Genomic DNA, 23,795 nt, shown 5'->3' with positions numbered 1-23,795 from the left:
TCTAAAGGGTAGGACCGACCCAAGTCTGTTGCTCTCATTCTTCCTTAGGTGGTTATAGGCTTTTTCTTGAAAATTCTGGCCGTCTGACTAGATAGCATTTGGATTTTTGTGTTTGGTCCTGACCCCTCATTCTCTCAGGCTGTCTTATTGAGGTGCAAGGTCTGACAGTTTCTCCCAAGCTAGGGAGTCTGGCTGTAAGAAGTGGGAGCTCCCCAGACTGTTTCTATCTCCTTGGCTAAATGGAGACAGTTTTCTTTCAGAGGTCACTTTCATCTACCCTTCGAATTTTTTAAAAAATTTTTTATAATGGAGGAACTGCCTGGTATGGAGAGGACTTGGAATAACCAGTGGGGCCTTTGACAATTCCCTTGCCCTCTCTGGGCCTCCAGTTTCTTCATTTGTCCAATGAAAGAGTTGGACTAGATGATCTTTAAGATCCCTTCCACCTTTTGATCTGTGCCCCTGTGACCCTCCATCGTGCCTTTCATTGGCTACCATTTGCTTCAGCCCCTTTAACATGTACCCTGCAATGTAGCAGAACATTTGCTTCTATGACTGCTTATCTCTGCAGGGAGAAAGATGGCATCAAGAAAGCCCTTGAGATCCTGACCAGGTTAGGCCTGCAGCCGTCCCAGGAGGATTGTGTGGCCACACATCGCATCTGCCAGATCGTGTCTACCCGCTCGGCCAACCTGTGTGCAGCCACGCTGGCTGCTGTCCTTCGACGCCTTAAAGAGAACAAAGGCGAGGACCGGCTACGTTCCACCATTGGAGTAGATGGCTCTGTCTACAAGAAGCATCCGCAGTAAGTCTGCCAGGGGAACAAAAATGTCTTAGGGTTGGTCTTCTTGGGTTGAGGCAGAGTTTGGGTAGTAGAGAGAACAGAACACTGGAGTGGGATTTGGAAAGCCTGGGTTCTAATGCTGACTCTGCCTCTGACTATCACTGTGGTAAGTCATATCCCTCAGCGGGCCTCAGTTTTGTTTTTTTTTTTAAATAAAATGAGAGGTTAGACTAAGGCAGGGGCCAGGAAACTATGGCCCAAAGGCTTGAATCCAATATTAAAAAATGTAAAATCCATTCTTAGCTAGGGCTGTACAAAAATGGGCAATGGCTGCATTCAGCCCTTGGGCCAGAGTTTGACAGCCCCCAGATGAAGGGGACACAAAAAGCCTAAGCGTTTGCTATAGTAGGAAAATAGCCATAACAGAATAAGATTCAGAGTCAGAAACCCAGTTCCAGATCTGCCGGGTAGGCAAGTTCCTTCCTTCTTAGAACTTTAGTTTCTTCTGTAAAATGAAGAGGATGTCTTAGCTGACCTCTTAAGACACCTCCCAGGTAAGAATTCTTTGACAAGTATGAGCTGCAGATTGTCATACGGTGAAATCCTTACTATGTGTACACTCTTAATTTCTCTGGTTCCAATTTGCTTTGTGTCTTTAGAATCTGGTGAATGTATTGCAAAAGTGGTAAAAAGATCTCAGAGATTTCTAATGAAAAGAGGTTGTGTTTAGAAGGCAATGCAGTAGTCAACACTATTGGGTCTTTAGTTAAAGGACCTCTGTCCAGTCTAGCTGGTGTTACAAGCGTTACTTATGTGGCCATCAGCAGCATGTCAGTACCTTTTCCTTCATGGGCTTAAGTTTTTGCAGTTGTAAAATGAGAAGTCTGGACCACATTATGTCTGAGATTCCTTTCCAATTCTAGATTTTTTGAAGGTGACATCCACCTTGGCTTTTGCATGTTATAGTGGATCCTCTTAGGCATATGAATGGATGAGCTGGTTGTATGCCAGCTACTGACTCTTGGGTATGGGTGATTTTTTTTTTTATGCCCCTCTTGGGGAGAGGGAGGGCTTGGTATCTTTACCATCTTTGGTACCCATGTTAGGATTTCTCAGACTTTAATAGGCACATTTGTAATGGCGTGCCAAAAGAGAGAGAGAGACCCCAAATCACTGCTCCATCTTTTTCAACACAGTTTTGCCAAACGTCTTCACAAGACCGTCCGACGTCTGGTGCCAGATTGTGATGTCCGCTTTCTCCGCTCAGAAGATGGAAGTGGCAAAGGGGCTGCCATGGTGACAGCAGTAGCCTACCGTCTGGCAGACCAGCACCGGGCTCGGCAGAAGACCCTGGAAGCTCTCAAGCTCAGCCATGAACAGCTATTAGAAGTGAAGAAGAGGATGAAAAAGGAGATGGAGCGTGGATTGGGCAAAGAGACCCATGCTGACGCTTCTGTCAAGATGCTGCCAACTTATGTGTGTGCAACACCTGATGGTACAGGTAGGGGACAAGTAGTCATTCATTTTTGTCAGGCGGGAATGCACAATAGGCTAAAGGGTAGACTGGATTTGGTTGTAGAAATAGGGAAAAATATTTGAGAATCACTGCCTTAAATAACATCAGGGACGTACCAGGTGCTTCCCCCACCAGTCAGGGCCAGTGCCCCACCATGATTCTCCACCAATAGGATGCACCTCTTTGCTCCAAAATCTAGCTCTAAGTGCATTTTCTCCAGAAAACCTTATAAACAGGTTCCCAGATTTATTCTGTTTCCTTAGTGTCCTTGCATTCACTTGTTCTGTTAAGTTTCTGCCTTTGGTTACTTGATTATTCCAGATGTTTATTTGCCCTTGCACTCCCTGCTCACATTCTGGGACTGAGCTGGTAACACCCATGGGAAGAATGTCTGCTTTTTCTGAACCATCTTACTTGATTTGACTATCAGATGGTAACTGGACCTGCTCTAGCTTCCTTGCAGAGTTGGTGGGAAGATCAAACAGGAAGCTAGAGATTAAAGTGCTTTGAAAAGGTTATCCCACTGCCAAAGGTATATCTTTTCTTCTCCATCATTGTTGTCATCACCATTTATTGTTTTCCATTTCAGAGAAAGGTGATTTCCTGGCCCTTGACCTTGGTGGGACAAACTTCCGTGTGCTCTTGGTGCGTGTGCGGAATGGGATGAGACGAGGTGTAGAGATGCATAACAAGATCTATGCCATTCCTCAAGAGGTTATGCATGGCACTGGAGATGAGGTGAGAGAGCCCTCTCCAACTCACGTGAGGCCCAGGTTAATAAATCTTATGCCAGTAACTAGTTAATTATTCTTCCCTTAACCCCTGGTGCAACTTGGGAGGTAGTGTCCCCAGGAAGTGGTCACCCTAGAGTTGGGCTCCTAGATTGACTATTTCTTCTTGCTTTGTCCAGTGAGGTTGGCACCCCAAGGTAGAAGGATGCTCTAGGAAACTGGTTTCCCAGCATCATCATCCCCAGCCCTTACATTCTTAATCCTAGAAAGGCTTTTTTTTAAGTCATCTGTATCTCCAATGCAGAATGTTCACCAGATCCCTGAACTTTTGATCCTTAGGATAGTGAGAAAACCACACTAGATTTATACTGAAGACACTGGGTTTGAACCATGAACAAGTCACTACAACTCAATATACTTTGATTTTCTCATCTATAAAGTAAAAGGTTTGGACCAGCAGACCTCCAAGGTCCCTTCCAACTCTTCTGGAAGGAACTTTGGAGGAGATGTGTGCTGCTAGCCAGGACATCTTTCCCCCATGCTCCTTCCTTCCCTCCTGCAGCTCTTCGATCACATTGTCCAATGCATCGCGGACTTCCTGGAATACATGGGAATGAAAGGCGTATCATTGCCTTTGGGCTTCACCTTCTCTTTCCCCTGCCAACAGAATAGCCTGGATGAGGTAATGTGTTCTCAAGTGACTTCCATGTGCCCCATGGACACTTGACTTTGCTTTTTTTAGAAAGTTAATGGTGATTCTCCAAAAGAAAGTTAGTACAGAATGAGCTCCTCGTATCTCAATCCTAGAAGACCCTCCTTGCCTCTTTGACCCTCCCTTTCCTCATCTGTAAACTGGAGTCAATACTTTGTGCTTCCTGTCTCCCAGAGTCACAAGGAAAAGTGCATACATAGTGTGAACTATTAAGAAATGTGAGGAGTTGTTATTACCTGCCAGCTATCAACATTTCTCTCTTGCACTGAAGATTTCTCTTCTTTTTTCTCTTCTCTGGGTTGGTCTGGCTTCTGCAGTCCTGCAGTTTCTCCACCCTTTGCATTTTATACTTTTTCATCTAATCCCAGAAGGGGATGTATACATGTCTACATGAGTGTGCTTAAATATGCGCAGATATTATAGAAGTGGGCACTTGAGGACTGGAGATTCTCTTAAGCTGCACCTCGAATTTGAGCCCATGTCCAGAATCGATTGATTAAATGCTAAGTCAGATTTGAGTTAAACGTTCTAACAGACTCTAATAGACTGACTGTCCTGATCAAGTGATGGACGAACATGAACTGAGTGCATTAACTGATATCTGAAGATTACACTCAATACCATGGAAGGAAATCCAGGTGCAAAGTGTGATTCCTTTTCTGATGATATCCTAAAGACTAGCTTGAAAGATGGAATGACCAGAGTCTTCTCTAGTAGAAAATGAGCTTGTGGAAGAACAAGAGTCATCTTTTGTTTTCTTTGTATTCTCAGAAGCTTGTGCAGGGTTGAGTCAACAGTGCCAGGTACTAGACTAAGTATATAAGTATTTGTTGAATTAAATTGCATAAAGACTATAGCATTTTATAATAAAGGATTTCATGGATGCTGATGAGATGCAGAAAAGGAATTAAATGAAAGCTTTCCTAGGTTAAGGTATATTGGAAGCTAGATTTCAAAGCCACATGGAGTGGGGATAATACCCAGCCAGGTGAAGGAAAAGTCATATATATCAAAGAAAAGAGATGAAAGCAAGTGGGCCAGGAGCCCTGACCAAGTCATTTCCCCTCTCTAGGACTTACTTTTTTCATCTATGGAGGGAGCGGGCTACATTTCTCTAAAGTCTCTTCTAGGTCTGATATTCAGGGATCCTGAGTCAGGGGATTGTCAGCATATTAACTTGTCTGCAGCTGAGTCAACATACTACCCTTCTCTGGGCCTCAGTGCTCACATCTAAAACATGAGGGTAACATACTCAATACATAAACATATTTAAAGTGCCTACTATATGCTAGTTACTATACTAAGCATTGTGCAATACTTAATACGTACCTTGGAGAAGTATTTATATTAATGGGAAACTTTACCTACCCCTAACCCCCTAGCAGTACTGCCACTTCTGTATTGGAACTGTATCAATCTATATCTAATAGATATTAGTCTAATCTACGTGTTTATGAAAGTATCCACTCTAAAGGGGAGAGGCCACAGAAAAATCCTGACTAGCCAAGAGATCAGGAGAAAAAAGTAGAGGAGAGGAGAGAATTATGCTCAGAAGGTGTAGTAATATGCTTGGAAAAATAAAGAAGAGATAGAGAAGATAGGAAGTACATATTGTGTAGAATCCGAGCTTAGATTTCAATTGATAGTCCAAGGAGCCATGATAAATTGTAATTACTCAGCACACACTTCTTAACTTAAGCAGGAAGATGCCCTAGTTCAGGCCTTCTTCTGGTCTTCTTGCTTATTGGTAGTGTCACTTTTCTCAGCTACACCTGAAACTGAGCTCCTCTGTAAAGGAGGCTGGATTTGGTTGGCTTTCTGCCCTTGACTCGTGGGTGGCCTTGGGCAAAGCACTCAGTTCATTCTCTGCCCTCCCTGTTGCTCCAACTCTTTGTTAAAGGAAGCAAGGAAACTCCCTAGTAAGTGAGGGTTGGGCTGGTTACATTAATTGAGGTTTGTAAAGGGCTTTGACATCTGGAGATGAAAGACTTAATTACCATCCATTGGCCTTTACTCTTGCTTTTTTCACATCCCTCTCTGGAGAAGTCTGTTCTTGGCTTAGACTCAGCTGTTTGTGAAACTCCCCCTGCCTCCAAACCAGTGAATCATTTGCACCCTGTGGTCCTCACTTTAAAAGTATGGAAGCAAACCAAGTAGCCTCCCAGGTCTTTTCATTAGATCACATGTAAAAGGTCGCTCTTGGGCCAAGCATACTTTCTGGACTCTTTGCTTTCAAATCAGCCATCTACTCGAAATTTTTGCTTTTTGATGTGATGACATACATTTTCACAACATCTCTGGAGGTTTCAAAACCTTTTTTGTTTACAGCCAGGTCTGTGGACGTGGCCAACTTTGGGACATGAAAGGCCAGCTGAGATCCATTCAGACTAGCAGGATCTATACTCAGAGCACCTTTGTGACGGTGTAGTTTATACGCATTGACAGAATAGTTCCAGACAAGCAGTTCCCCTAAGGCTGTGGAACACACTTAATGAAGTCTCTTTTTACATTGACTGGCTTAATTGAATTATCCAAATATTGTCTTACCTCCAGATAGGCAATAATTAAGTAACCAGCTAGGTGGGTGTTCACCTTTGGTTGTAGAGAGACATATTCCTTGCTGGAGCCGCCTCTCTAGTCATAGTTATCCAGAGAGTTACAGGCTGCAGGCCAGGGTCTCTTCTGCCCATGCTGGTTATATAAGAAGTCCCAAGGGTGGGGTTAGACAAGCCATAAGATAGGTTTTCCAATGACTCGTCCTCCACGGAAAATTGAATTCCAGATGGACTTCAGAATGAAGTTTGTGTTTAAATAGAGAGTGAGAAGAAATTCTCACTGAGTCTGAGTGGCATCAGTAATTAAAGCTGCCTTTGTTCCTGCATGTTTTGGCTCTCTGGTGAGTTATATTTTCTGAGACACTTCTATATTTCCAAAGATCTGTGCCTTTCTTGATGGGTCAGCTACTTTCTTTACTGATGCAGGTTGCTTTCAAAGTTTCTTCATGAGCCGCTGTAACTGAGGGCTTATGACTAGTCAGTCACCTGGTTATGAGCTTTCCCATGCTCTTAGCTAGGATGACAGTTGAATGACAGATAGATACGTAGCTTTTTGTTTTGTTTGTTTTCCCCCAGCCAGTATTCTGAGCCTTTCCGGCTCACCTGGCAAAGCTTGTGCCAACCTAGGACTGCATCTCCACCAGGGTGAGGCATCTGAGGAGGAAGCAGATAAAGCTTAGAAAAGAATCTTGTTCTCTAGCTAGGCCTTCAGCTCTATCCCTTAATGTGGAGAAGTGATCCCAAAGCATTCACTTAGCATGAGGTTGCTTGAGATAAGAAGTGGAAAGGCAGCCATTGGTAGCATGGAATGTCCCAATGCATTCATTCAAGGAGGAGGAAGAGGAGAGCTAATGTTTATGTAGCTCACATGTGAGATAGGTTCTATTATTGTTGTCATTTTACAGATGGGGAAACTGAGGTTGATAGAGGTTAAGTGACTTGCTCAGGGTGACACAATGAGTACATGTGACAGATTTTGAACTCAGATCTCACCTGACTCCCAAGTCCAGCACTCTACTCCATCTTGTTGCCTTGAATTGAATAGGTCCTAATATTGCTGTTGCGGAAGGATATTGGCCAATTTTCTGTAAACAATGGCTTTCCACTGCAAGCGCTGTTTTTTGTTTTTTATTTGGCTCAGAATGTTGGGCGTTTACTCTACCAGCAGAATCAGTGAGGAAACTCCCTCTACTAATGCCATGGGATAGTCTTGTAGAATTGCCCGTGGCACTTAGAGGGTTAAGCAACATATACTACAAGGTCACGCAGCAACCAGTGTGTGTCTAGTCAGACAAGCATTGATGAAGTGTGCCAAATACTGTACTAATCACTGAGAAAGACGGACCCTGACCTCGACAGTCCCTGTCCTCAAGGACTTTAGGAGTTTATGTTATCTTTGGAGAAGATAACACATAAAAGAGAGACACGAAGATACCCTTTTGAGTGGGGGGAACCTTGTAGAGAAAATCCAGAGGGTCTGAATTGAAGCCTGAGAGGAGTGAAGCCACGGCTGGTTGAGGCACCCTCCTTAAAAATGGAGGTTCTGGAAGGAACCAGCCAGTCAGAGGGACAGGCTGCAGAGGATTTCTGATGTAGTTCTGGGTAAAGAGATTTCTGGGGCAGTGTAGAGAAAATCTGGGAGAGTCAGTAGAGCCAGGAATAGGAATGAATAGTATATCAGAACTGATCAGAACCTAGGTCTTCTGGACTTGAACTGGCCAGTTCTTTATAACAGACTCATTCATTGCTTCCACTGAGTGGGACCATCAGCTTGTGCGCTGTCCATACCTGCTTCTGAAGAGAACAGAATACTACTGATAAAGATCGAGATAGTAGGAAGGTTTCCCTTTGACCACAGCCAGAGAATACCACTTCTTCTCTGTCTCCTACTCCAGAGGCTAAGAGGAGAGATGAAAAAGTACTCTTGGCTGGAGTTTTTTTGTTAGAAAACAAAAAAGGATTAGTGAGAAAACAATGTAGTTCGTTCATCAAGTTGCTTCAAAATTGCTTACGAGTGTCCTTTCCTAAGATAAATAAAATTCTTCTTTATGTAGTCAGCTTTTAGAAAGTATGTCTTATTTCCTGAGTCAGCCAAAGTTGAAACTATGGTTTCATGTAAAGTTAGATTGATGAATAGATAATATTAACAAATAATGGGTATAACATTAACAAATAACAGAAATGAAATGGAAATTTGGGACGTCTTCAAGTTGGGAGTTTGAGGACAAGAAGACCCACTCCTAAGAGGTGTTTTGTTTGCGTATCAGAGACAAAATCCTCATCTTGATCATCCTGGGGTCTTACTATTTAAATTAAGGCTTTTCTCCTATTCTCATTCATGTTCATCTGTGATATTTCTTTAGAGCATTCTCCTGAAATGGACAAAGGGCTTCAAAGCAACTGGCTGTGAGGGAGAGGATGTGGTCAGCCTACTGAAGGAGGCCATTCATCGGCGAGAGGTAGGAATGGGATCAGGATTGATTCTGCCCTGTGCCTACACACTCACCCACACTCATGCAAGCATGGATCTGGCCATTACACTACGTGATCATATTTATACCAGAATTCCCAGGAAATTTTCTATAGAGATTGATGAAGAAAGAGATGTCTCACATAAAAAAGAATGTGGGTTCATGACCTTACAGGTTTCTGTTATCAGATAATTACAAACACATGCTCCCTTTGAGTAGCTCCGTAGTCTTTTGTGTGGGTGACTGACTGTCCAGGTGCAGCTGAGTTAGGAGGGTTTGGTCTTAAGCACAGGACTGTGCTAACAGGAAAGTAGAGTTTGGGAAAGAATGCTGCTAAAGGTTTGGGGTGGCAAATTCCATCATACAGTCATTTAGTCACATTTTCCCTGTTGATTTCCTTTCAAGACTCCCTGGTTTCACCCATTTTCCACTCCATCCACCGATTGCTTATTTCTGTATTAGGCTACTGGGTTTTGGAGTTCTGAGAAACCCTAACTCCTGCCTGACCTGGCTCAGCCCATGTTTGATGTTCCCTTAGGAAATTGCTGTGGCCCTTTCTTCTCTTTTCCTCTGGATGGGGATCTCCCTTAAACACCAGGAATTGGCCCACTTATTATCACATGTTGACTGCCTCTGGGTAATTTGACTTGTGATTCTCATGGCATCAAATAATTTCTTGCTTGCCATCCAGCTTTATTAAATATGATGAGGAAGTAAGGTCTTCACGTTCATTTTTCCTGTCTGCGTTTTTGTAAAAAATAAATAAAAATGATCATTTAAACCTGCATAGTAACACAGTTATAAAAAGTTGCCACAGTTTACTTGTTGTTTCTAAAATAACCACTCCTGTTGCTTAGCATAGGTATGGACATTTCTTGCGATGTCTTTTTTTTTTTTCTGACATAGTGATTGGTTTTGCTTAATTTTTTCTTCTATTTTTGCAAAAAAAATTCTTCATTATGAGGGATGGCCTCTGGGTAGAAGTGAGAAACTTAGGCAACAAGACAACAGATGTCAGTAAAGAGATATGAAAAATAAATAATTCAGATGAAATCTTTGGGCACATTGAAGTTTCTATTTGAAATCTAGGTTTTTAAAAGTTGTGTTGGCTGGTACCTTTTATTCTTGCATCACAATCCAGATTACACCACATTTCCAGATATGACTAAGAAATATGTCTGTAGTCACATACACCCCATATTCACCTGCCTTGAAAGTCGGACGAGTAGGGTGGTGGTGAATGTGTCATGATCTGTTCTCCAGGACTCTGAGGTATCTGAGTCACGGATGAATCAGAAAATGGCTGGTTTTAATGACTGTAGCCATTGTTATATTATTCTTTTGGTTTGATTTACTTTACCCCACATCAATTCATATACATCTTCCCACATTTCTTTGAATTCCTAATTTTCGTTATTTCTTACTTCATAATAGTTTTCTGTTACATTTAGACATTTGGTTTAACCAATCCTCAGGCAGTGGGGACCCACTTTTTTTTTTTCTATCACCAAAAGTCCTGTTAAGATTATTTCTATTTGTAAGGACCTTGCCTGATTTGTTTTGGCATCTCCATTTTCTGAAGGGTTGTTTCTATCCCTTCTAGCACTTTTTTCCCTGTTCATGGTGACTTTCCTTTTGCTGAATAGATTTTGCTCTTTCTTGTTTTTGTTTTGTTTTCATGTTTTTTGGTCCTGGGAAGATCCAGTTCTACAAGAAGTAAATTTTAAGAAATATTCATTCAAGCACATTTTCCTTTCTTGGTTTTCTAATGGCTTTTCTCTTAGGTAGCTGGGAAGTTGCCAAGAGAAACTAGTGTGCTAGGAGCAATTCCTACTTCAGCACCTATGTTTCTGAGTCTAACTCTTTAAAGCCACTACCCAGATCAAGCCACTGGAAATTCTTGGACCTGTCTTTTTTTTTTTTGTTTGTTTCCTCCAAAGAGTTCTAGTGCAGGAAGAATGGGGTGTAGAGGAGGAAGTAAGATGACCTCTGGGATTGAAGGCATTGAAAAGAGGGCTCTTTGCTCCTACACAGTACTTGCCGTCAGCACACATTTTCCCCCTACTGTTGACCTCAGTCTGTGTGTCATACCTTCAGGAGAAATCTGTCAAGCTGTTCCTGAGCATCCTTCATGTGCTAGGTGTTAGGAAAGATACAGAAGTATAATTGAGAGACCCAGGATTGAGCTGGAAGAGAACTATCCAGTCATCCAGTTGGAGACCTAACATCTGTGGTCACATCTGTAGTCGGTGTCAGACCTGTCCAGTAAGAGGCAGTGTATTGTGGTGGTAAGAACACTGGAGAAGTGTTCGGAGTCAGGAGAAACTTGGTGTAATCTGTGGAAAGTGTGAGGATCAAATAAAATCGCATATGCGGATCATCAAGTCTTATTTAAAGGGTATCCCACAAAGCTCAGTGCATTTTAAGCTATTAAGAATTAAAGCTGCACTAAGGGAAATACTTTTTGGATACCTTGTATGTGTGTTTTTGTTTTTGTTTTTTTAATTAGGGCAGCTAGGTGACTCACAAGATAGAGCTTTGGGCTTGGAATCAGGAAGACTCATGTTCATCAGTTCAAATCAGGCCTCAGACAATAACTAGCTTTGTGACCCTGGGCAAATTCACCTTGTTTGCCTCAGTTTCCTCATCCGTAAGATGAGCTGGAAAAGGAAATGACAAAGCACTCCAGTATCTCTGCCAAGAAAACCCCAAAGTGGGGTCACAGAGAGTTGGACCCAACTGAAACTACTGAGCAGCAACAGATTTTTTTTATTATTGCTGTTGCCATTGTACCACACTGGTCTCTCTCTGTAAGACTCACTCTCATTGAAATGGTGAGACTCACCCTCGTGAGATAGAAGTGTTTAGTGAAGTATATGATTGCTCTAAATTCTATAAGAATTCAGGAGTGGGCGGGATCATGGGAGTGGTCGGGGAAGAGAAGTAGGACTTGAGCTGCCGTTTGTGAGGACTAGGATTTAGACTGAAAGCAGACAGCAAATAGAGATGGGCAGGAGGACGTTCCAAGATTGGGGTTGGGGGATCAGAGAGACCTGGGTAGAATTCTAATCCTGCCACTTGTGTGACTGTCGGCGTAGCACCCTCTCCAAATTACCATTCAGTCATTTCAAAATGAAGTCTAGGATGATGATGATTACTTCTACTCTTAATTATGATGGCTGGAATTTACCTAGTAGTTTGAGGTTTGTAAAGCACTTATCTGCATTTGTCTCATTTGAGATAATACTTACCGACGTCTTAGCTCCCATTCAGTTCTGTGTTCCAGGGTCCCTTCCAGCTCTGACATTTCCATTTTCCAAGATCCCTTTTGACTTTCACATTTCATGTTCTGTCTTCTAAGGGCCATTCCAGTTTTCACATTATATAGCATATGTTTTAAGGTCTGATCTGGCGTTTACGTTCTGTTTTATAAGGTTCTATTTAGTACTGACATTCTTTATTTTGTAACCTAATATCTCAGATTTTTAATTTTATATTCTGTGTGTGAATATAAACTTAGTTTTATGGTGGCATGTAGAAGGTCAGAAGGATATTTGAGAATAACTTGGCTATAGTGTTGTTGGGAAATAGTAGTACAAAGATATATAGATAGTGCCGCAGGGCCTTAGTACTGGCATTCTTAATGGTTGAAATTCCAGTGTATTCCAAAAAGGAGAAATATCGGTACAACTTTGATTTGATGTTGCACAAAAAAGATCTCCTGAACATTTTGCTGGGAGGCAAACTTTCTTCGCAGGCCCTTTGGGATTGAACATCAAACTTTGCTCCTGTAGGAATTTGATCTGGACATTGTCGCTGTTGTGAATGATACTGTGGGGACCATGATGACTTGTGGCTATGAAGACCCTCACTGCGAAGTAGGACTCATAGTTGGTAAGATATCACATTGTCTTTTTCTGTGGAGTGATGTCCAGGCCTGGGTGGGGAAGGCCAAGGAAAGAGCTCAGACTCCTTTTTGTTTTCACTTCTTTTGTAGGTACTGGTAGTAATGCCTGTTACATGGAGGAGATGCGCAATGTGGAGCTAGTGGAAGGAGATGAGGGGCGGATGTGTATCAACATGGAGTGGGGTGCTTTTGGGGATAATGGCTGCCTGGATGATGTCCAAACTGAGTTTGACTTGGCTGTAGATGAACTTTCACTCAACCCAGGAAAACAGAGGTAAGCTCCTGAGGGAAACATTCACCTTCCTAGGTGAACTTGAATGTCCAGAATGGCTGTCAGTTGGGTTGTGGGTATGTGGTAATAATGATTTTGAAGAGAATTCCTGGTAGCTGTGGTCCTAGGGAAGAAAGCTAGCCCATAAAATGGGCCAGTTGGTGGGAACCAGGTAAAGTATCCTCTTTTGACCTGGGGAAAGCAGGCTTACTGCTTTTCTATCCCACATGGTGAGACTGACCATCTCCACATAGCTATGCTCCTTCCATACCCACACCCATTCCCCACCAAAGTCTCTACCATGGTATTTTGAAGATTGATCCTGAACTTCTTAACCCCCATCCCCTTATCTTCCTCCTGAAGGTTTGAGAAGATGATAAGTGGCATGTATCTGGGAGAGATTGTACGCAACATCCTCATCAACTTCACCAAACGTGGGCTGCTTTTCCGTGGACGGATCTCAGAACGACTGAAGACAAGGGGGATATTTGAAACCAAATTCTTGTCTCAGATTGAGAGGTGAGAGTGGGGCCTGGGATGGGTAAGGCTGAGTAGCCATTTTCTAGCCTGAGGGACAGCTGTTCCGCTAACTCCTTACAAAAGAAACCAGACCAAAAATAATAGGAACCTGTGAAGTGCTTTGTCCTGTACAGAGAACTGTTCTAGGCACTGGAGTTGATAAACTGTTTGACCCAGCCACAGTTCTCATTTATTTCCATTTGATTCAGTGTAATTTTATTAACTACTTTCTGAACACACAAAGGAATCTGCATTGTACCAGGAGGGAGAGGTGCAGAATATGTAAGCAAATGCCAGGTAATTGGAGGAGGGAGGCAGGACAAAGAACTTAGGGGGAACAAAGGAAGATTTCCTAGGGGAAATGACATGTGAGCTAAAGGAGATGAATGAAGTATTCTAAGAGTAGAAAAACAAGGAAGGAGTATATTCTAGTTATGAGGGATCAGCCTTTGCAAAGGCAAATTGAGAGGAGATCAATTTCTATTTGGGGGAATAGCCTAGTTGGTATGACTGAAACATAATATGTGAAGGGAACTGATGATAGGCAAGATATCTGGAAAAGGCTAGGGTGGAGCCAGTTTGTGTATGTTATGAGTATAGGAAGATTGGGGGTTAGATTTTATGTTTTGGCTTAGAGGTGATAGGGAGCCACTGAACATTTTTGAGCAGAAGAATGGTAGACAATGGGACTTTACAGTCTAATTGTGGCATGATTTGAGATTGGATTCATATGTGAATGAATATTTATAGATTATCTGCCCACATAGATACACTAACTATGTATTGGTCTTATAGCTGGGAGACACAAGATAAGTTTAGCATACCTGGAATACTGGCATATTGTGGTTTTGACTTTTGCAAATTGTTTGACCCCAGGGAAGCCAGTAGGCAGACCATGTGCTTTCTCTTGGCCTTTTATCTTGGTTTCTTTTCTGAAAAATTAGGAAAGGGCTAACGTTAGGACGGTAGGTGATTTCAAAAGTTTCTCTAGCTTTACTTTTATAAAGTTGAACAAAAGTGGATCTTTAGGGGGGAGGGTGTACTTGTTTTGATAAATGAATATTTTCTAATTTTAGTTTGCTAATTATCTGTCTTAGAAATTTGCATCTAATGCAAATGCAAACCATTAAATCTTTCTCTTGGAGTTCCATTGACATTTGTGTCCGAATTCAAAGTCTTCTTTAGACACTTAGCTAGCTGGCTCTGTGATCTTGGGCAAGTCCATTAACTAACCCCTCTTTTCCTCAGTTTTCTCATCTGTAAAATGGAAGTAATCTCCCATAATTACTGTGAGGATCAAATGACTTAAAACATGTAAAGCACTTTGCAAGCCATAAGTGCTACATAAATGCTAGCTATTAGCTGCAGTTATATTAACTTAATTATTAAGTAGAAACTATCAGTTTTTACTTTTCTGTCCTATCTGTAGTGACTGCCTGGCCTTGCTTCAAGTCCGGGCCATTCTGCGGCACCTGGGATTGGAGAGCACCTGTGATGACAGTATCATTGTCAAAGAGGTCTGCACTGTGGTGGCGAGAAGGGCTGCCCAGCTTTGTGGTGCAGGCATGGCAGCTGTCGTGGACAAAATACGGGAGAACCGCCAGCTGGATTCGCTGAAAATCACCGTGGGAGTTGATGGGACTCTGTACAAGCTACATCCTCAGTAAGTTCTTCCCCCTACCCACTCTCTTCTCTTCTCCTCTCCTTCCTTTTCTTCCTTACCCTCCATCTTTCTCTTTTTCATTTCATCTCATCCCCTCCTTCCTCCCTCCACTCTCCCTACCCTCACCCCTCTGTCCTTCTAAGACTAAAGTTTTTATTTATCTAAGGTTTGGAACCACTTGGTTCCTGGTTGAAGTGTCAGTAACTCTGGCCCTGTCCCAACAATCAGTAAGGGTGGATCCTCTGTCAGCAAGCATTTGTTTTAGTATCTATTATTACCATTATATTGTTATTATTATATATTATTATTATCTGTTATTGGCTCTGTGCTAAGCCTCGGGGTATAAAGAAACAACAAAAAAGCAACAAGTGTCCCTGCCCACAGAAAGCTTACATTCCAATGGGAAAGCCAATGTGTACAGAAATTGCTCACAGTCCCTGTCTCTGTAGGATTCTGATAGCCACCAAACCAAGTAGAAAATGTTCCCTCTTGCTTGTGAACCCCCTCCCTTTCTGCCTTTACTCACTTCCTCTTTGTTCCTTGAAGGGTTAGAACCTGGTTCGTTCCCTGTTGGTGTGAAATTAGGCTATGCTGTTGGCTTTCTTTGCCCACTTTGCCTATGATAACACCATGGAGTATCCTGCTTTCCTCCATTCTCTGAGGATGTCCCCACAGACTAATGACAGTGGCACTCTTCATCTGCATGGGGCAGAAACCTTTCTACTGCAGCCCAGGCAAAGCCAGGGAAGCTTTCCTTAGTTGGGAGGTGGAACAGCTGCCAGAATTGGACTGGATCACCACTGTTAGACTTTCATTGTAGTCCATGATGGTCCTCCCCTGATGTCTGTACATCATTGCTTGGAAAGCATCTGAGTGTGAAGAGACATTTCAGATGAAAATTCACGTCAGGCCTGGTGGTAGATGCCTCGGTGCATTGTGAAATGGGTCTCCAGCTCCTCTTAGAGGCTATAGGTAGCTGGCATTATCGGGGCAGATTTACTGGATAAACCTGTTGCTTTCAGAGCTTTTTGTTTATTAGGTATTTAGAAGAATCTGAACTTTTTGGTCAGTGCATGTTTTCATAAGTCAGGGCCTAAGATGTTATTCAGTGTCTTTTTTTCTTTTACAGTTTTGCAAAAATCATGCATGAGACAGTGAAGGAACTGGCTCCAAAATGTGATGTTTCTTTCTTGGAGTCTGAGGATGGCAGTGGGAAGGGAGCTGCTCTCATCACTGCTGTGGCCTGCCGGATCCGAGATGCTGGCCAGCGATAGAGAAACAACTGAGCCCAGGGCAGAAGGATTGGGGGCTTTCTTGGCCCCCTCCTTTCTCCTTTTTTTTTTTTTAAAGAAGAGAAAACATCCTTTGGTAAATTATAAGTGAACTTTCACCATGCTGAATCTCCATCCCCTTGTGTCACAGACAGATTTCCTTGCCTTTTTTTCTTTCTTTTTTTTTTTTTTTTAATTTGATAGGACATCAAGGTCCTGAATTTTGTCTTGAGTTCCCGTTCTAGAGTTCTGTTGAGTGCCTAGAAACCTGTACCCTCCGAGGATAAGCCAAATGTCATGTGGCTAAATTATAAGTCCAGTCAATTTCCATCTTTTCTCTCAGCAGCCAGTTACCTGCTAGTCTTTACTTACCTCTTCAAGGTCTAGTGATATGGAGTAAGATTAATGCTTAGTGCCCCTTGAGGGCTCTAGGATTCCTCTCCAGTCTGCATGCACTGCATGTCTGTAGGATCTTTTACGCTTGCATGTTTGACAGTACAGTGTCACCTTTTTAGTGGAAGCTGCTAGCCCCTACAGCTTTGAAGTAGCAAAAGCTAGGACGTGTTGGATCCCTACCTCGACTCCAGGCCAAAGGCAGGAGACATCCCTGTGGCCTGAGGTGCAGCAGAGCCTTGACAAAATCTTTGGCATCTCCAGAAAAATGAAAAGGAGAACTGGCTTTGAATTAGAGTGACCCGGAGGCCCAGACATGGGAGTGGGGAGGAGGCTGCCTCTCCTGGATCTGCACACTCAGCCGCCCGCAAGCCATGAGCCTGTTTGCTGGCTTCCTTTTCCCTTTCTCTAGAAGTGAAAATCCTGTATTTTCCAACTATGTTTATTTAGTCTGTGAAGTCAGTCTGCACCTTCATCCTGATATTGTAGGTAATTCATGAAATGTATGTGCTGTATTTATATAGTTTCTTTAATGTACATAGTCACAAAAACTGGTCAGACTGTCTGTGGGAATAACATTTTGTAGTTCAAAGACAGAAAGGCAAAGTTCCTGGGCTTCTTAAGGATGGTTTCTTAATGTGTTGGGAGGAGAGGAGGTTGATTGAAGGTAGGGACACAATCAATGTCTTGTCTCCTCCCTGTCTCCTTCCTTGGGGTGGTGTGGAGTTGCTAGGCGTGGGGTGGGGATACTGGTAGCAAACACAATGCCACAGTAAGTGGCTAAATGGCTATCTTTGTCTTCTTTCCTGGGGGAGCTAAACCACAGCCAGGAAGCCTGAGCTCGGTACTTCAGCTGTGAATGCTTAGATGGAGCTCTCATTTCACTGCCATGGGCCTTCTCTTAACTGGTACAGCTTACAACCACATAAGAAGATATTCAGTCTCCAGTTGACATCCAGCCAAAAATAAAAAGGGCCAAAGGGAAGGGAAGGGAAGCCATTTTAACTAGACTCATCTCCCAGGGTCTCAACTCCCATCAGTTTTCCTGTGCAGTCAGCAGAAGGACATGTCACACAGCCCTTGGGGGAGTTAAGTCCAGAGGCATGTTTTAGTTTTAAAATATGACCTATTACTAGTCGATCAGAAACATTAAAAAAAAAACAACCCCACACTCGAATCGTTGGGGCAACCAGTTGGACTGTGGGCTGCCAGCAAATTGTATTCGAGCTTTATTTTGTACTATTATCACATGAGATGATGTCTGGCAATGTCTGAGCCACTGTGTGTGGTTCCCATCAGTCCTGTGTCCATTGGTACTTTTGTATGTTTTTTTAAAGTCTTTGTTTCAAGCTGCTGGGCACAACGAGGGTGCCAAGAGATGCTGCTCTGTGTGCTTTGTATTGTAAGAGCACAAATTCGGAAGCCTGTTTCCGAGGAGAATCTCTGAAATGCTTATTTTTTTTTTATAAGCTGAAACTATACGTAATAGAGAATGACTTTGAGAAAATGAGCTTAAGTATATAGGAGAATCCTAGTAGCATAATTTCAGAAGAAAAAAAAACTAATTTAGTGGAATTTTAGATGATTTTAAATTAACAAAATTAAAACATAGTGGGGTGGGGTAATAGAACATAGATGATTGGAGCTGGAAGGGAATGGTAGCATTTAGAAGTTAGAATGCTAGACGTGGAAGACATCTTAAAGTCACTAAGTGTAACCAACCCTCCCCTCGCCCCTCCCTTATTGTAGAGAAAACTAGCCCAATGAAAAGAGGGGAAATGAGTTGCCCAGAGTTGTGAAACAAATATAATAGCAGAACCAGGGCTAGAAAACAGGTCTTCTCTCTCCTGATCTTCCCATTCTAGTAGACTGCCTTCCAAGTAAACAACCAGAAAATTACATATGTTGTGTTTGTTCACAGTAGAAAAGCTGTTATAACAAGGCTGTGTTCAAAGCGACCAGATAGCTTTGTTTGGCTAGGACAGGCTGGTTTTGATAACTTTTGCTGGGTGGACAAACATCCAGGGAAAAGCCCTAGGCAAGCTCAGAAGGGCAACTACATATAATTTTTGACCACCCCTGAAGAGTGTCCTTTGGCTTTGTGAATTATCATAGCTATTCTCAGCCTAGGGAAAAGGCACAGTTCGAGGGATTCCCAAATCATTGCTACATCAGAAGTCTTTATTCAAGGGTTCTTAGGGTCTGTCCCAGGGTTTCAGGATTGAGGTGATGCCCAGGAAGGAGCTGACTCTTGACTTCTCCCTGTGGTGGTAAACCAACAAATCATTTATTAAGTGCCAAGTGTTTGATTAGTGCTGTGCTAGGATGGAGATGCAAAGGTACTCTAACACTGTGTCCCTGCCCATAAGAAACTGAAAACCTGAAAGCCTAGCCTGGAAGCTGTGGAGGAGGGAGAAGGGCTGACTTCTATTATGTCCCCAGCCCCATCCTATCTGCTTCTAATCTGGCCTATTGGGCACTCCATCATGCATTGGATAGTCATAAATTGGATCATCTGATATAAATATTAAAAAAAAAAAATTATTCTGTCCTGTTCCACGTAAAGAAGACCACTCAAAAGAGAGCTTGTGTATTGATACAAATAATATAGGTCCACTTTCCCCTTGGTGTTACTTTTTAGTGTATACGTATGGATTTGTTGCTTTTTTAAAAAAAAATTCCATTTTAGGGGTGTGACCTGTGTTTGGCGTTTGGGGGAAAGGACCAGCCTATATTCACACCAATGGGACATAATTTTTTTTTTAAACTTGAAAGCTAGGGATCATTTATAAACTATTTTGGTGGACAAAAAACCCATTGAAGGGTGAAATTGTATCCTTAAATACAAGACCTTGGAAAGGTGGTCAAGTTTTAAGGAGGTTATTTCCTGGTTCCAGCCTACAGCCTGCATTAATACAGCTTTGCTGATGTAGCTGCAATGAATTCTGTTTGAATGAAGTATCCTGTGTAACAGATGTGATCCCAAGGCCCTGTCTGTGTCACAGTTTAACCCAGGGAAGATGTTGTCTTCTGTATAATAACTATTTATAACTACCTGTACATGTTAAGTATTCTTAATAAAATTTTGAAAAATTTCAAAATGTTTTACTGTTTTATTTGGGGTACATTAAAATAAGGAAACTATATTGGGGAGATGGGACAGGGAAAAGTGTTTATTCCTGGTAGATTATAAAAAAAAAAATTAACCAAGATGGAACTAAGAATTTTTCCCCTGAATCAAGCAGTACAAAAATGGGCTGGGTGAAGTGGTAGGCTAGGTATAGGTATTCATTTTTTGTACTGACAATTTTGATTTTTTAAATTTATTTTTTAGCTTTCAACATTCACTTTGTAAGATTTTTGAGTTCCAAGTTTTCCTCCTCTCCTCTCCCCAAGATGGCATGCAATCTGATACAGGCTATACTTGTACAATCATATTAAACATAATTCCACATTAGTCATTTTGTGAAAGAAGAATCAGAACCAAAGGGGAAAAGCCATGAGAAAGAGAAAATTTTTTAAAAAGAAAGAAAATAGAGTACTTTGATCTGCAGTCAGACGTCAGAGTTCTTTCTCATTTTCCGTCACGAGTCCCTTAGAATTGTCTTAGATCATTATATTGCTGAGAAGGGCTGAGTCTGTCATGGCTGATTATCGCACGATATTGCTGTTGCTTGTTCTGATTCTGTTCTGTTCCCTCAGCATCAGTTCATGTAAGTTTTTTCAGGTTTCTCTGAAATCTACCCGCTCACCATTTCTTATAGAATCATAATATTCCATTATATTCATATATCACAACTTGTTTAACCATTTCCCAACTCATGGGCATCTCCTCAATTTCTAATTCTTTGCCATTGCAAAAAGAGCTGCTATAAATATCTTTGTACATGTGGGTTCTGGCTAGGTATTCTTTAATCAGTTTTTAAAAATATTCATTTATGGTGGGGAGTCACCCTAGGACTCCATTCCATGGTGGGAGATACCTAATGAGGAAGCACACTGAGTGGAAGAAATAAACTAAAAAAGGTAGCTTCCTATTTTAAGGAATTATTTTTGGTATCCTGTTAATGCCCTCTGGCTAAGCCCAGTCACAATATTACCCCACCCCTCACTCCCATTAGCCGTCATTCACCTACCCCTAGTTATATAGCTTTAGCACCTGGAAGTCAGAAGGTAACTGGGTTCATGTTTCAGGTCTTGGTTACTTCTGCAACCATTGGAAGGTTTTCTAGAAAATGCAGCACTTGGCTAAGCAATGAATTGAGTCTTGAATATAACCAAAGATTTTCCTGGAGTTTAAGCTAGGAGAAGGGTCCTTAAAAATACATTTAATCCAATGTCCCTTACTGGACAAATGAGGGAGGCAAAGTTCAGAGAAAAGAAGTGAAGGGGGAGGGGAGGGGAGGGACGATAGTCACAATCTTGGATCATTATTGCTTTAGGGAGATAGGAAGCAGCTGACTGAAGAAAAGATGATGTTTTCCTTCCTGTATAATCTTGGGCAAGTCAATTAAAGGTGTTCAGCTAATAAGTCCCTGACGTCCATTCCTGTTCTAATACACAATTCTAAGACTATAGTTTTAAGTTTGTAAAGCTGGACTCGAGCAGCTCTTTGTGTGTGTTTGTATATGTATACGCACAATATTTTTGTTTAGTTTTCAACTATGTCTGACTTCATGACCCTATTTGGGCTTTTCTTGGCAAAGTTACTGGAGGGGTTTACGTTTTCCTTCTCCAGCTCATTTTACAGATGAGAAACTGAGGCTGACAGGGTTAAATGACTTGCCCAGGGTCATAGAGCTAGTAAATATCTGAGTCTGGATTTGAACTCAGGAACACGAGTCTTCCTGATTCCAAGCCCAGGGCTCTATCTACTGTGCCACCTAGCTGCCCCTCTAAGTACTGTGTGTGTGTGTATAGCTACACATACATATATCTAATATAGGTACTATATGTGTAATCTAGTACACACACACACATATAGTATACATGTATATAGTATACTAAAATATGTATAATGTAACACTTAAAAAACTACCCAGACAATTTCTGGATAATTAATCATTTTATTAATAACGCTGGCATTTCGTGGAACCCAGACAACACTTACATGCCCTTGAAAGGGTGGGTGTTCCTGAGGGTGGCAATAGACTCAGATTGGTTAACAAGTAAGAGAGAATGAATATTACAAGAGACCTATCCTAATGGGGGAGGGGAATTAATTTTGATTATGTCGTTTTCTTCTAAATGGCTCACTCTTGGGTATTCTAATCCAAGAATTTGTCCCCACCCAAACCATCGTCAAAGCACGATGGGCTTCCCCACCTTGGATTAAATTTCTTGTAAATTTGGGAGGGGTCTGATCAGAATTGAAGATAAACTTAATTCAACTTTCAGAGACTGAGCTTTGAAATAAAGACTTTAAAAAAGGGGGAACTCAGAGTCTACCCAAATCACTGGTTATTAATAATCTCTTCAGTATATGTGTGTATATATGTGTACATATTACATATATATATAAATCCTCATAGTATATAGATTGTCAGGCTTTACAAACATAATACATGTATAAACACACATATGCACCTAATATATAAGATATTATGTATATACATGTGTGAGTATATAAAATATCCACATCTCATTATAGCATACACACACACGGCTTTACAAACTCATTATACATGTATGTATGATTACATAGACATGTAAATCAATAACACTAGACTACATGTATATATATATGTGTGTGTGTCTGTAGATATACGTATGCACACACATATAGGACAACCATCACACGCACATATTTATGTATATATCAATGGAGTAGAAATCTGCATTTGGAGGAAGAAAACCTAGTCCCAGGTCCTCATTCTGTTACTTCACCTCCTTGGGTGTCTTTGAGTAGGATATTTCTCAGCTATCTCTGAGCCAGCTTTAACATCTTATTATCTTAAGAATAAGGGAAAGGCTGTTGAATCCAAAACAATCTCCCTTGGAAACCCCTGGAGAACCTTCGATATTTTGCAGCCTATGCAAGTTCCAGGATGCAAGCCCTTACAGCATCTCAATCAGGGAGTGTCAATATACATGATTCAACTTATTAAATTTTAAATAATTGCTGTAGGGATACACAGATAGAAAATAACAAAAACCAGGAAAATGGAACACAAAAATTTTTTTCTAACATGAACTTGATGAACATCAGAAAACATAGATCAAGAAACATTGACAAAGCAGGAAGAGAATATTGTACATGAATCTGTACATTTTTTAAAGTATGTATTGAATTTAACACAATATTTCCAACACTTCCCTGCTTGTTTGTGTCCCCTTCTAAACTTTCTTCAGCTCAATTTTTTGGAACACAGCATTTTAACAAATATTAACTCTATAAAACTCTGTACTGGGCCCTCAGGGAGATGCAAAGTTTAAAAAAAAATCCAGTCTGCTCTTACTGCCCTCACAGGCTAAAGGAGGGATAAAACAAGCGGAAATCACAAATCGTTAATAATCCACAATTCCAAATAATACATGTATCAGAGAATAACAAAATGCCTCATGAGGTTGGAGAGGGCCAGAAGTTAACTGGTAACCTTCCATGGAAAGGGACAGATGGGAATCAGGGAAGATATCCTGGAGAAGATGGTATTTGAGATGGATTTTAACAGATGAGTTAGGGATACAGTAGGACAGCTAGGTGGTGCAGTGGAGAGTACCGTGCCTGGAGTCAGGAAAATCAGAACTAAAATCCAGCCTCAGATAAAATCCAACCTCTGGGACCTTGGGCAAGTCACTTAGCCCCTATTTGCCTCTGTTTCTCATCTGTGAAATGGGTTCACACCAGAGAAGGAAATGGCAAAACACATCAGTATCTTTCCCAAGAAAACCCTATGAACTTGTCACTAGACAGACATGACTAAATAAGGATACAGCAGAGCAGGTGGGGAGAGAGGTTGCATAGAGGGGACAAAAGAAAAGCACGGAGACGGAAAAGCATAG

At 41.6% G+C, this 23,795-nt stretch overlaps 1 protein-coding gene across 2 annotated transcripts in view; it reads left to right on the top strand.

Annotated features, from left to right (window-relative positions):
• HK2 (hexokinase 2) overlaps positions 1-19,894 on the top strand; it is a 107,868-nt gene extending 87,974 nt beyond the window's left edge. For both annotated transcript variants that reach the window (XM_072635251.1, XM_072635250.1), the window contains exons 9-18: positions 572-805; positions 1,981-2,285; positions 2,890-3,038; positions 3,594-3,713; positions 8,662-8,757; positions 12,564-12,663; positions 12,767-12,950; positions 13,311-13,466; positions 14,896-15,129; positions 16,259-19,894. In XM_072635251.1, coding sequence (XP_072491352.1) covers positions 572-805; positions 1,981-2,285; positions 2,890-3,038; positions 3,594-3,713; positions 8,662-8,757; positions 12,564-12,663; positions 12,767-12,950; positions 13,311-13,466; positions 14,896-15,129; positions 16,259-16,403 — 1,723 coding nt within the window. In that variant the 3' untranslated portion in view covers positions 16,404-19,894. The remainder of the gene's footprint in view (positions 1-571; positions 806-1,980; positions 2,286-2,889; positions 3,039-3,593; positions 3,714-8,661; positions 8,758-12,563; positions 12,664-12,766; positions 12,951-13,310; positions 13,467-14,895; positions 15,130-16,258) is intronic.
• The last annotated feature ends 3,901 nt before the right edge of the window (positions 19,895-23,795 follow it).

Source organism: Notamacropus eugenii, chromosome 1 (assembly GCF_028372415.1).
Source record: "Notamacropus eugenii isolate mMacEug1 chromosome 1, mMacEug1.pri_v2, whole genome shotgun sequence".
Lineage (NCBI taxonomy): Eukaryota > Metazoa > Chordata > Mammalia > Diprotodontia > Macropodidae > Notamacropus > Notamacropus eugenii.
This window is presented reverse-complemented; position numbering and strand designations above follow the sequence as displayed.